This window comes from Zingiber officinale, chromosome 6A (assembly GCF_018446385.1).
Source record: "Zingiber officinale cultivar Zhangliang chromosome 6A, Zo_v1.1, whole genome shotgun sequence".
Classification (NCBI taxonomy): Eukaryota; Viridiplantae; Streptophyta; class Magnoliopsida; order Zingiberales; family Zingiberaceae; genus Zingiber; species Zingiber officinale.
The window spans coordinates 112987462-113000420 of NC_055997.1; the positions used below are offsets into that span (position 1 = coordinate 112987462).

Sequence of the window (12959 nt, forward strand, 5' to 3'; positions counted from 1 at the left end):
CCATATATTGTCAAATATCAAGACTCAAAGTTGAGCTATTTCAAGCTTAGTCAAACTAGTCAACCTTAACTTAGCGATATTGCACCAACATGTATCTTGTCTGAAGACTCCTTAGACTCTAAAAATATAGTACCCTTCTTACAATTGACACACAAATATAGGATATATCTTCTTTTCTATCACTCCGTGCATCTGCCATGATCGAGCACTCATTCTTTACTCATCCTTTTTCATGTTTCTTTAACAATTGCTTTATTCTTTCAACTTTAGCTTTCAAAAGTGGCTCCCTAACTTGATATTGAGTTGGAGGCTTGAATCGCAGTCCAAATTAACTCACTGTCTCTATTAGTTGCTTGAAGCTATCATTATCAACATCATTGAATGTGATTCCATTTTCACAAATTCATCTCCTGATATATTATTGAACTTGTTGAGTTCTCTCTTTGAAAAGAGTCTCATTTATATTTTTTTGGCGAAGTACTTCACTTCCACTTGAACCTACATTTTGTGGAGAAATCATCGATGCATATCTATACATGGGGCTAAGTGGAAGAGGTTTTTAAGTCCATCTACCCCTTTAATTTCATTACCTTCTTCATCTAGAAGAATATTCACCTTTGCCCTATAACTCTCTTCTTCCATTCTTTTGTTTTCTTTTTGTTTCTTCCTTCTAAAATAGTTTGTTTGTACTTATTGCGATCTTCTTGAGATATTTTTTTTGATAACCATATATATTTTCAGGTATATTTTCAATGTGCTCATTGATCCTATAAACTTCACCTGACATTATTTTTCTACACAACTTGCATTTAACTATGTCAAGGTTCTTAGGATCAGTCAACATCTCGAACTCTCCACTGACTTTCTTTTAAGAATATCATATTCAGGCTGAGTGATGGATGTCATTGAAAATGAATTGCTTGACATTGTTACCTATTATTAATCACTTTATCAGTTAATTATAATAACCTAAAAAGACATTTAAGAATAAAATTAGTAATTTTAAAAGCTATGTGATTTAATCATCTGATTCATTTTATTAACTATTTTCTAACAATTTTATTAAACTTTTGATATTTAACAAGTAAAAGGTTATTGCTCTCACTTCAATTGAATTCATAAATCATTTTAAAATTTATTTTTTCTAAACTCCAATATTATGAGCAAAAATAAATAATGGTGTTTAAAAAATATATTTCCTTTTTTATTTTCTTTTCATTAAGTAAAAAAAATAGAAATGACATATTCACATATAAATTGAGTGAAGAGAAATTAAAATTATCTTTCAATTTTAATAAATGTTACGAGTGTGTGACAAAATGATATTTAAAAAAAATGAGATTTAGGTCAACTTTCAATTGAATTCCTTCCAAATTACTCAGTTGAGGAAAGATTAGAGAATAAATTTTTCCAGCCTTTTAACCTTCTTATTTCTTTAAAATGTGATTTCTTCATTCGTTCTGATTTTTCTAGTTCTGATTCCTCAGTACTGAAGTTTCATCCTAGTTGCTAGAGTAAAAAATACAATTAAAGAGAAAAAATACATAATAATGAAAGGGAAAAAATACAATGATTTTGCTTTTTCGCAAAGAATCATATTTCATAAGATTTTTCATAGATAATTAAATAAATAAATAAATAAATTTAAATACAGTGGTTTTGCACATTCGCAATTTCGCAAACCTACTGATGGATTGGGAATGCTTGGGGCCACCGCACTTATGGATCGGGTTTATTTAAGAGGATCCGGCCCGATAGCATGCCCAGCCAGCCCCGTCAGCCGACGTTGGAAGAAAGGCGCCAAAACAGTTGTATAATAATAAATGGATTGCTGCGGACGCCAATTCTTGAGTTGATTCCGAAAAAAGTGGGAGAGAGGTCGATTGCTTCCTTTCCAAGGAAGACGATTCAAATTCGAAATCGGGCAAGCGCCAGTTGCCAGTTGGGTTCGCTTCTCTCTCCGCCCAATCGATCGCTCGCTCGCTCTCATACTTTTTCCGCCCAAAGCACCGCTCCCGACTCCCGAACCGATCCCCTCCACCTGCTCGACGAATTTCCCGATCGAGATGTACGTTGTGAAGCGGGACGGCCGGCGAGAGCCGGTTCGCTTCGACAAGGTCACGGTGCGGCTCCAGAGGCTGAGCTACGGCCTCAGCCAGGAGCACTGCGACCCAGTGCTGGTCGCGCAGAAGGTTTGCACCGGCGTCTACATGGGCGTCTCCACTAGCCAACTCGACGAACTCGCCGCGGAGACGGCGGCCGGCATGACCGCTAGCCACCCTGACTACGCGCTGGTATGTTTAAGGCTTTCTGTCCCTCGATCCGTTATTCAGTCGTTGCCTGATCTTTTGTTCTTTCTTTCTGTTGTAAGCTTGCTGCCAGGATTGCGGTGTCAAATCTCCACAAAAATACGCTGGAGTCCTTCTCAGAGACGTAACAATCCTCACCGTTTTCATGCCACTCTTTCTTTCACTTGGTTATTGCAATTTAGGATTGTGGAATCTTGATAGTTGTTAATTCAGGATCAAGGTGATGTATAATCACATCAATGAGAGGTCTGGGCAGGAGGCTCCTTTGATTGCTGATGACATTTTTCAGATCGTCATCAAAGTGAGTTGCCTTTTAAGAACCTTATTCTTGCTATGATTTCTCGTGACGGAAAAATTGCTGTCACAATAGGTTGTTTCCTTGATACATATTTTATGTTTATTCAAATAATAAAGTCAGCTTTTAGTAGCATCACTTCTAGTAAAGAATAGGGAGTCTCTAGTTAGTTTTTTTTTTTCAGATTAAAACGATGCTTACCCTAAAGCATCATTTAATTCTTTTTAGGGCACTGCAAAGATGTTTTCTTTCTGATAAGAACAAATATTTACTTAGAAAATCATTTGGTTATTGGACAAACATTATTACTTCAAGTTTGAAGTTTGTTAAATATTACAAATACTTAGTTCACTCACAAGCCTTGCTTGCTTCACAATTTCTTCTTGTTGCATAGAATGCTGAGCGACTGGATAACGAGATTATTTATGACCGGGACTTTGACTATGATTATTTTGGATTTAAAACTCTTGAGAGATCATATCTCCTAAGAGTTTCTGGTAAGGTAGTGGAGAGGCCTCAGCACATGCTCATGAGAGTTTCTGTTGGAATTCACAAGGATGATATTGACTCTGCTATCAGGACCTACCACTTGATGTCCCAACGGTGGTTTACCCATGCTTCTCCTACCTTGTTCAATGCTGGCACACCAAAGCCTCAAGTATATTTTAATCACATTCTATGTTCTAGTTACTTTTGGCTATTCGTTTGTTTATGCTGGTGAATGATTTTGACAGCTAAGTAGCTGCTTCTTGGTTTGCATGAAAGAAGACAGCATTGAGGGAATCTATGAAACTTTGAAAGAGTGTGCGGTCATAAGCAAGTCAGCTGGAGGAATTGGCATTTCCATCCATAATATTCGTGCTACCGGATCTTATATCCGCGGAACAAATGGGACATCTAATGGCCTCATTCCAATGTTGAGAGTGTTCAATGATACTGCCCGTTATGTTGATCAAGGGGGAGGCAAAAGAAAAGGTAATGTGACTATGATTTATTCTCAGCACTTATATATGATTTATGACTGTAAATAAGTGCACATATATTACTGAACTTTAGGTGCATTTGCTGTGTATTTGGAACCTTGGCATGCTGATGTATATGAATTCCTTGATTTGAGGAAGAATCATGGAAAGGTATGTCTCTTTATGTGTTTATTTTGTATGGTGAATGTTCCATTGTTCTGAGTTGTTTTTTAGTTCTTCAAAACACTTATTTCTTATATAACCACAAACTATGTTGCAATGACACAGAAGCTTTATATGAATATTGCAACTGGGAACATCCATCTAATTAATTTGGTCGCATTTGATGAAGAGTCACTATTCTCCAACTCTAGCTTGAATGATGTCTGTGCAATAAATTTGGTCTTGCCAATCATCAACTTTTTATTAACTATTTCTTTTTGTGAAGGAAAGACCAATACTGATGGTACACTTAGTTAATTACTAGATGAAAATTGTTTTTTGTCTGTCACGTTTCATATATTACTTATCGTTTAGCACTTATTCTTTTACTAATTTTCAGGAAGAACACAGAGCCAGGGATCTGTTTTATGCCCTATGGATTCCTGACCTTTTTATGGAGAGGGTAAAGAGTAATAGCCAGTGGTCTTTGTTTTGCCCCAGTGAAGCTCCTGGATTAGCTGACTGTTGGGGCAATGAGTTTGAAAATCTCTACACAAAGTATGAGAGAGAGGTAGAATTTTTTTAAGAAAATTCAAGTTTTGAAATATCGATATCACTTATGTTTATTGCTGGTTGCACTTAATGTAATTTTAGGGAAAGGCCAGGAAAGTTGTTGCAGCACAAAACCTTTGGTTTGAAATCTTGAAATCGCAGATAGAAACTGGAACACCATATATGCTTTTTAAGGTACTAATTGGTATTATTCATTATGATAAAAGCAATTTGTTTTACTGGCAGTTCATTTGGCATTTGCGTGCATCCTTAGGATACTTGCAACCGAAAGAGCAATCAACAGAATCTGGGAACAATCAAATCCTCAAACTTATGTACTGAAATCATTGAGTTCACAAGCCCAACTGAAACTGCTGTGTGCAACTTGGCATCTATCGCCTTGCCACGGTTTGTGAAGGAGAAAGTATGTTATTTTGATGTTTTGCTTGTGGTATATATCCTGCATTAAATTTGATTCTCTTGTCGTGTTCTCATTTTTGCTAAATTCTTCCAGGATGTCTCATCTGAGTCTTATCCATCCAAACTGGTTGGTAGCATTGGATCAAAGAACAGATACTTTGATTTTGACAAGCTTGCTGAGGTCAGTTGTAAGTTTTTAAACAAAAATATACCGACTTTGAATTTAATTCTATATCAATCACATACTTTATCTTACAGGTTACTGCAATTGTGACGGCAAATCTCAACAAAGTTATTGATGTTAATTACTACCCAGTGGAAACTGCAAAGAGATCAAATCTACAGCATAGAGCAATTGGTATCGGGGTTCAAGGTTTGGCCGACACTTTTATCTTACTGGGCATGCCTTTTGAGTCACCTGAGGTAATTGCTAAGATCATTTCAGTTTTATGGGTCATGGATTTCCAGTGTGCATTTGGCAACTATAGTTCATTCCTCTTCCAGGCTCGACAGCTGAACAAGGATATATTTGAGACTATATACTATCACGCTTTGAAGGCTTCTTCAGAAATTTCAGTCAAAGAAGGCCCCTATGAGACATATCAAGGGAGTCCAGTAAGCAAGGTTCATGCCTTTCCTTCTACTGAACATTGCAACTTGTCTTACACATTTTGTTAAGAACACAAAAAAACTTGGCTAATCCAAGTGTGTACATGTCCTTGTAGTTCCCTTCTTTTACTCTGGTTTGTTGTATATATATGTTCATCATTATCTGCTACAGAACACCCGGCGACTTTAGTTTTGTTTCCTTTTTATAATTGCATATTTCTCTAACATTTACAATTGTCTGCAGGGAATCCTTCAACCCGACATGTGGAATGTAGTTCCGTCAGATCGATGGGATTGGACAGCTTTAAGGGAAATGATATTGAAGCATGGAATCAGAAACTCCCTTCTTGTTGCTCCTATGCCTACTGCTTCAACCAGTCAGATTCTTGGCAACAATGAATGTTTTGAACCCTACACATCTAATATTTACAATCGCAGAGTTCTGAGGTATTCTTAAACTTAGCTGGATGATCCAAACATTCTCTGGTTGAAGAGATTAAAAAAACTTCAATTAATTCTCTTGAATCTTTCACTTGTTTTTGCAGTGGAGAATTTGTTGTGGTCAACAAGCATCTATTACATGACTTGACCGCAAAGGGTCTTTGGTCACTGGATTTAAAGAATAAGATCATCAATCAAGATGGTTCGGTTCTTAACATTCAAGAGATTCCAGATGATTTAAAAGCAGTTTACAAGTATGGTTCACTCATTTCCGTCACTGATGTCTAGGATTTACTTATTCGATTATTTATGCTACTGCCTTTCTGGTGCTAGAACTGTCTGGGAAATCAAGCAAAGGACATTGGTTGACATGGCAATCGATCGCGGGTGCTACATTGATCAGAGCCAAAGCCTTAACATTCATATGGATCAACCTAACTTCGGGAAACTAACTTCACTGCATTTCTACGCTTGGTCTAAGGTCTGCAACTAACAAGGAAGATTCAACTACTGTATCTTCACTGTCATATGCGTGCTGAAGCTTCTTGTTTTTGAATTGTGGCTTGAAAGGGACTAAAGACTGGGATGTACTATCTTCGTTCGCGAGCAGCTGCAGACGCAATCAAGTTCACTGTCGACACTCTGCACTTGGGGTAAAAGGTCACTTGATTTTGTTCAAAGTTTCGACTTTTGTATTGTTGCTCACAATCTTCTGTGGGCTTCCTGGGTTTCTACTGCAGAAAACTGAGCCAGTCGAGAAAGGCGATGAAATTGCCTGTGCTTTAGAAAACCGTGAAGATTGCATGGCTTGTGGAAGTTGAACCATCTCATGTTGCAGCAAGCAAGAGATTCATGGTCCCTGGATTAGGCATCCTTAACTTGGTATTAACTTGGTATTATAGTATGGGTGGTGGCTTATTTTGGTTACACTAAATAGATATCTGTTTCTTCTAATATAACGAATAGCTATCTTATTTGCAATCTGCACCGTCCATTTGCTACTGACATGTGGATGTCTTCAATATCGCGATTGGGTAAATCATTCAGGTCGCTAACAGATCTATCCTGCATTTGAAAACTATGCCCTAAAAAAGTGCATATATATAGTATGTTAAATGTAATGATGGTTGAATTTCAATTTACCTATAAGATTTTATTTGCATGTAAATGTTATTTTAAATTGTCCAAGTGCCATTTCGAAATGTTAAGTTGAAATTGATATTTTAAATTAAAATTAATTCATTGTTGTATATTATTAATTTAAATGAGATTCCCACTTGGCATTCGTACAAAACTTCAAGACTATCAAAAGGAGAAATTAGAATACATTGATACAAGTTTATCACATGTGGGCTAACTCGCTACAGTGTGTTATAATTTCTCGACCCAGAGAAATTATGATACACGATCCTTGAGGGGAAGTTCTATATGGCTCAAATTGAGTTCTGATTTCTGAGATTATTGAGGTTTTTTGTTTCTTTAGATCTTTTAAACTTTTAGAGTTAGTTCTATATTGACCAAAGTTTCAATTTTATACACGATGCAAATTTGTCCCGTGATTATCGGCTCGGCTACACCGTGAGTCTTCAATTATAATACACGCTCCTTGAGGTGAAGTTCCAATCCCATCAAAATTTCTCAAACTAACCATAACACAAATCAACCATTTGATCCACTCCAGTCGTAAAAACATTATTAACCTTAAAGAAGCGTTACAGATATAAACCATGCAAAAGAGTACAGACCAAGTGAATGAGATAGAGAAATGAATAAGTAATCACGTTACCATGTAGTGATCCGCAAGATCACCAACATTACTCGCATCAGGTTAATAATGTGCTACAAACACCACAAAAAGTATGGAGTAATTGAGACAAAGAAGATGTTTTAATTGGCAGGGCAGTGAAAGAGCAATCACTTCAACGTAGGGGATGGTATATTTGAAATGTTTGATGGAACCGTATTTATGTAAACTACTATCCAAACAGAGAATGCGCACACAATGAAATTTGATACCCAGATTTCTCCTCTGGCAATGTCACAGCATGGTGCAGCATTGATTGGTTTTCTTGGCTTGTTTGTAGAACATCTTCGCATGAACAAATACAATAGGATCAAACAAAAAAAAACAAAAAAAAACAAAAAAATCAGTGCAAGGTGTTAAGCTAAAACTACTCTGCATAGTGTCAAATGGAAGAACAGGAAAACAGAAATGAAAAAAACTTGCATGTTGAATGATTGGTTCTGCTCTTATATTGATTTCATTACACTGAAATGGTATAAAGATTGGATCGAAAACATAATCACCAATTAGGCATAACTATGCAAAATTGTTAAAGGTAGAATGTCTATTGGGTGTTAAATTTTGGACAGAATGGATGGTGGAAGTAAGCGGTAATTAGAAAGGGCAGTGTTCCTCATATTATATCGATAAACAAGAAGCACACCCATATGGGTCCTTGACTTGCCCTTATGGAAATGAAAGTCTTGGCTTCAGCCATCAAGTGATATGCTCGTATGCTAAACAACTACTTCTTCCCTTCCACTTCAGGTGCATGTATGTTGGGTGTAGAGTAAAAACATGGCACAACTACATGCCTCTTTACTAGGTAAAAAGTTACCCTAGGACGTTAGGCTAACTTAATGCACGGATTGTGACTTGGGCTTTTCACTGCTTGCATTAACTGCTTCAACCCACTGCTTGCAAGGAAAGTAAGGTAACAAATTAATTGCTCAAAAAGTGGGTCAGCAAACCTAGTTGATAATTAAGCTAAAATATGACCTACTAAAAAACCTATCTTTCTATTTATTTTTTACATATCATAAATAATGTTAACGGTGATTTAGATCTTTAAAAAACTTATATATGTGACATGATATATATATGTAATGGGTACAATCATAGAAATACACTAGAAGCTTTCTATGTAATTATACCTACAAATGTTCTGCCCTTTCTCAATCAATTTTCCAATACAGAGTTCACTAGCTTCTTCAAGTATAATAACTTAATCGCCCGAATTGGTTCTCGTTAATTGTTGGCCTTTTCATTGACTGAATCTCCGAAGTTTTTTCAAGTTTGTTGCTTATTCTTTAGGCAAACATTAGTGATTTCTTATTAAGTTTGTTCTCTAGCATGTGTATTGAAAGGATGTAATGCACTGTTATCAACCATTACATTGAACTACTATATACTGAAGCAGAGTCAAGCTTACTTGTGATGCTGCGCTGAGATCTGAACTCTTGTCCACTAGGCTATCCAACCTTTCTCCTCGGGCGAGCACACTATCAATAGTTTTATGCTGCATGATTTTCCAAAAAAAGGGACAATGATTAGTAAAAGTTACTCAAAGTCGCTACAAGTTCTCATCCGTTAATAGAATGTTAACATTTTCTAGTTTTTTTTGTCAGATAAACCATTTATTTGACAAATTTAATTTAATATTTGCGAGATACAAAAAAAGACATCAATTTCGACACAAGGCAGATGCTGCATGCTTCAATTTCAATCACATGGTAAGTTTCAGAAGATCACTAGGCAAAGATTTAATATCAAATAGCAACATTCCAAGACATTTCCAAACTGAAAATGCCTACATTTCATGGACTTTGACATGAGCAGTACAATCATTTAAGTATTGACAGAATGGATATCCAACATTCTCGCAAGTAATGCCCAAATGAGAAGGGAAATAAGTTAGATATTCATGTTTTGCAGTATAAAATCACAATTTCTGCAGCCCATACTATCATCTGGTGAAGAATGAAGCTGAAACATAGGATTTTTTAATTGTTCTGAGCAGGGAACAGGGAATGGTTAAAAGGGCCACAGCATCCAAAATAGTTATATATGGCTCCTCTACTGATGATTTTTTCCATTTTACTGTGATAAGTTGAGTAGATAAATGAACAGCAGACATAAGCTCACTTTGTTTTTTTAATTAGTCTTTTAACCAATAAAATGGATGTTTCCAAAGCATAAAAGAGTTGCAAAAGGGTGTGCTTACAAGGATAATCTTAGTTTCATCTAGGTCCCTCTGAATTTTCAGCAACTTATCAGCCTCTGCAGGATCCTAGTAAGAGGAAATAAGAGCAAAGTTATTCATTGAAGCTAATAAAATAATGATTTAAATAAGAGTGGCAAAGTGTCAAAACAATTTTCAATCAAAATGATATGCAATATATAAGAAAATTTATCACATTATCAGACAATACAAACAAAAGAACGAAGAAAAGGCATCACTTTAATAAAAGAGCTATCTTGTGCATTTCCATCATGAAATTTTTTGAAGTTATTAAATTAAACCAAATGCTGACATCGGTGGAAAACCACAATTAAAATCAAGACAAACCTGAAATTTTGTCAATGCTTCAGTTAGAAATGGCCATGGTTGAGTTGAATCAGTCTGCTGGACTCTCCAAGACTCCCCAAAAGTTTTCTGATACTCATCCAGTACCTTGAGCATATAGAAAAACTCTAATGCAAATAGAAAAACTGAAATAACAAGTTTAACGAAAGTATGACATAACACCCACAAGAACCAAATTGAAATGATGCAAATCCTGAAGTATGATTAGAATACATTGAACCCACAAAAATTAGTCTTCGGATCTCCATCTAGTACTTAAACAGATTTAGAGTTTTGAAAGACATGAAATAGTCGAGTATATATTCCCATAGAAACCAACATTAGAGAAAGTTGAACCCTGAAATATGATTAGGAAAAACTTAGAGCTAAGGAAGTGTAAACTCCAAATCCCTTTACAAGGAAGTATAATCTGCAAAACATTGCTTACAATCATCAACCAATAATATTATGTCATTATCAAGATTGAATATAGTCTGGAATACAAGAATCAAAGGCAATTTACAATCATAAGGCCCAGGGTCCCATATCAGATGATAAGGTCAAGAAAACAGCATAAACTTCCTCAATAGGATATTGCCAAAGAATATTATGGAACTTCTCTAAAAGCCAAAGAAGATACCTTCTGAAACTGATACTATGTAATGCTAGATTTAGCTTGCATCGAGAACTAAATAAATTGAAGGTTAGGATATCAAATCTTGAATCAATGTAACAAGGATCTATTCCTCGTTGTAACTCAATGCAAAATCATATAATTAGTGATCTTCAAATGTTCCAAATTATTTCTAATTAAAGTTTTCTGTGTCTCATTGACTCAGCTTGTGTAACAACAAAATTTGTTGATCATATTTGACCATTTGCATTCTATTTTTCATTCATTTTACTGACTACTGAAATTGCACCCAATTGCTCCCTAACTACAATATTTTTTATTTGTCTTAGCATCTCATCTTTACAAAAATAAGTTGTGTGTATTGTTTCCTGACTCACAAACACTCAAGTAGATTATGTATCACAGGCAGTGGTAACCTAAGTGGCACAACCTTCACTTAAGACTCTAGAAGCTCCACAACGTTCCCATCAAACCTTTACCTTCCTCAATATGCCTTTCTATGTAAGAGGGTACATCTTACAAAAGAAGTGTTTGGTATTATCATTGGGAGTAATGGGTGAACCTAATATGAAACTAAAAATAAAGGTGACTGGGTTACTCAGACTGCCCATTCTCTTATAGTACACGCTCATTTCAATGTCCTTCAAGCATACTTGTAAATGATGGATACATGAAAATGGAACTGGGGACAGAGAATAGAAAAGAAAACTTGTCAGAATTGCTACTTTTGAGGGGACAAGAACTCAAGAAGTGTACATTGAGTGCAAATTTACACATTAAAGCTCCCATAAGGAGAACCTAAATATGCACATAAGCCTGAAATGAGACAACTTAAGTTGAACTGATTCAAGCGAGGAACAAGTTGAAGTTAACTAAATTTTTTACAAAACATATGTGTGGTTTAAGACGACCATTGTTGTTGGTAGAAGCATATGCGTCATATGCCAGAAAAAAAGAAGCAATTACCGTGTTTAAGAGAGAAAATGCACTTCGCACTGGATAATGATCATCCATAAAAGCCAAAGCGCAAAGGCCATTTCGGTTATAAGAGTGCACCTTGTACTCTGAAAATCATCAAAGAAAGAAGGAGATTAACTATTAGCCATAATAAAACTGAAGAAATCTACCTTGGCAGAGAAAAATGAAAACTACAGTATGCTATTCTAATTCTGAAACCTCACAATTACCCAATTCATGCCGAATATTATGATTGGTTTGATGCCACGTTGAGAACTTATATAGACAACTTTTGGTTTTACACAAGACACGTCGTTAGTAAAATCCAGAAAACCCAAAATTTACCCAATCATGGAGAGTCTTTAGATTAGTTTGATGCCATACTGGTAACTTAAAGATGACCCCTTTTTTCACAAGACGCGGAATTGACAAATTGCACAAAATAAAAAAGTGCAAATTTAGTCGAATGAAGAAGAAACTGCGCATCATCCGCCACCAATTTCTCAAATTGGAGAAACGATACACAAAATGCACCGGGTACGATCGAAGAAAAAGCTGAATTTCGCGGCGTCAAAGAGGACCTTCGTGCTGGACGGACTGGCGCTGGCCGGCGGGCGTGCGCTTGGCGACGGTGCGGGAGACGAAGAGGATGAACTCCTTGGCGGCCGACCTCTGGAAGTACCCGAAATGGCTGACGTCGGAGGCGTTGGCGAGGACCACGGGATCCGTCCCGGAAGAGGAGGAGGAGGAGGTGTCGCCGGCACCGGAGTTCTTCAGCACGAGGAGGGCAGTAATCTTCATCTCCGATCCCAATCGGGAAACCCTAGACGAGGCGAGATCGAATCCTCTCCTTCTGCGCTTTTTCGTTCGTCGCCGATGAAAGGAATAACAAGTGACCTTTGACAGATATTTTATTAAATATATTTAGCCAAAAAATTGAGAAAATTCCGCACCTTAAATTTATTTGAGCAAACAAAACTCCTTTTTTATTTATTATCGAAACAAAAATAACATCTCATCCAGCTAGAGTCTATTTTTTATTTTTAAAAACAATTGACCAATATTAATTTTATATTACAATAGCCACTAATTCTTGGTCCGCTCCTATACCAAGGAAAAGAGAATTGATGGGAGATAATGACTTCACCATTGCCCCTACTAATGAAATTGGAACAACTTTTACTGTCTAAAGGATCTCATCTCACTAACAATAACCACAATGAGAACAGATCCTCTATACTACAAAATGCGGTGTAGAGTACAGACTAC

At 36.3% G+C, this 12959-nt stretch overlaps 2 protein-coding genes across 3 annotated transcripts; one reads left to right on the plus strand and one right to left on the minus strand.

Moving 5' to 3' along the window:
* Positions 1-1826: 1826 nt before the first annotated feature.
* Positions 1827-7000, plus strand: LOC121997500 (ribonucleoside-diphosphate reductase large subunit-like). 2 transcript variants are annotated; one of them, XM_042551942.1, is made up of 17 exons: positions 1827-2294; positions 2372-2433; positions 2523-2610; positions 2999-3262; positions 3339-3579; positions 3661-3737; positions 4129-4299; positions 4383-4475; positions 4555-4704; positions 4795-4881; positions 4959-5123; positions 5205-5324; positions 5554-5756; positions 5855-6004; positions 6084-6231; positions 6321-6410; positions 6491-7000. In XM_042551942.1, the coding sequence occupies exons 1-16, from the start codon at positions 2067-2069 to the stop codon at positions 6405-6407; spliced, it is 2334 nt and encodes a 777-aa protein (XP_042407876.1). In that variant the 5' UTR covers positions 1827-2066; the 3' UTR covers positions 6408-6410; positions 6491-7000. The 2 variants fall into 2 exon arrangements, with proteins under 2 accessions (XP_042407876.1, XP_042407875.1); XM_042551941.1 differs by having other exon boundaries at positions 1828-2294; positions 6321-6403.
* A 416-nt stretch (positions 7001-7416) lies between these two features.
* Positions 7417-12592, minus strand: LOC121997501 (VAMP-like protein YKT61). The gene is made up of 6 exons (XM_042551943.1): positions 12272-12592; positions 11700-11797; positions 10103-10207; positions 9758-9823; positions 8966-9052; positions 7417-7839 (listed from the first exon to the last, which is right to left on the minus strand). The coding sequence occupies exons 1-6, from the start codon at positions 12489-12491 to the stop codon at positions 7789-7791; spliced, it is 627 nt and encodes a 208-aa protein (XP_042407877.1). The 5' UTR covers positions 12492-12592; the 3' UTR covers positions 7417-7788.
* Positions 12593-12959: the final 367 nt, after the last annotated feature.

Excerpts from the sequence above, each read along its gene's own strand:
- LOC121997500 (XM_042551941.1), top strand. The coding sequence starts at position 2,067 with ATGTACGTTGTGAAGCGGGACGGCCGGCGAGAGCCGGTTCGCTTCGAC. Across the intron at positions 2,611-2,998 it reads TTTTTCAGATCGTCATCAAA|AATGCTGAGCGACTGGATAA; the intron begins GTGAGTTGCCTT and ends CTTGTTGCATAG. Across the intron at positions 3,738-4,128 it reads TGAGGAAGAATCATGGAAAG|GAAGAACACAGAGCCAGGGA; the intron begins GTATGTCTCTTT and ends ACTAATTTTCAG.
- LOC121997501 (XM_042551943.1), bottom strand. The coding sequence starts at position 12,491 with ATGAAGATTACTGCCCTCCTCGTGCTGAAGAACTCCGGTGCCGGCGAC. Across the intron at positions 10,208-11,699 it reads CATTTTCTCTCTTAAACACG|GTACTGGATGAGTATCAGAA; the intron begins GTAATTGCTTCT and ends TATATGCTCAAG. Across the intron at positions 7,840-8,965 it reads ATCTCAGCGCAGCATCACAA|ATGTTCTACAAACAAGCCAA; the intron begins GTAAGCTTGACT and ends GTTCATGCGAAG.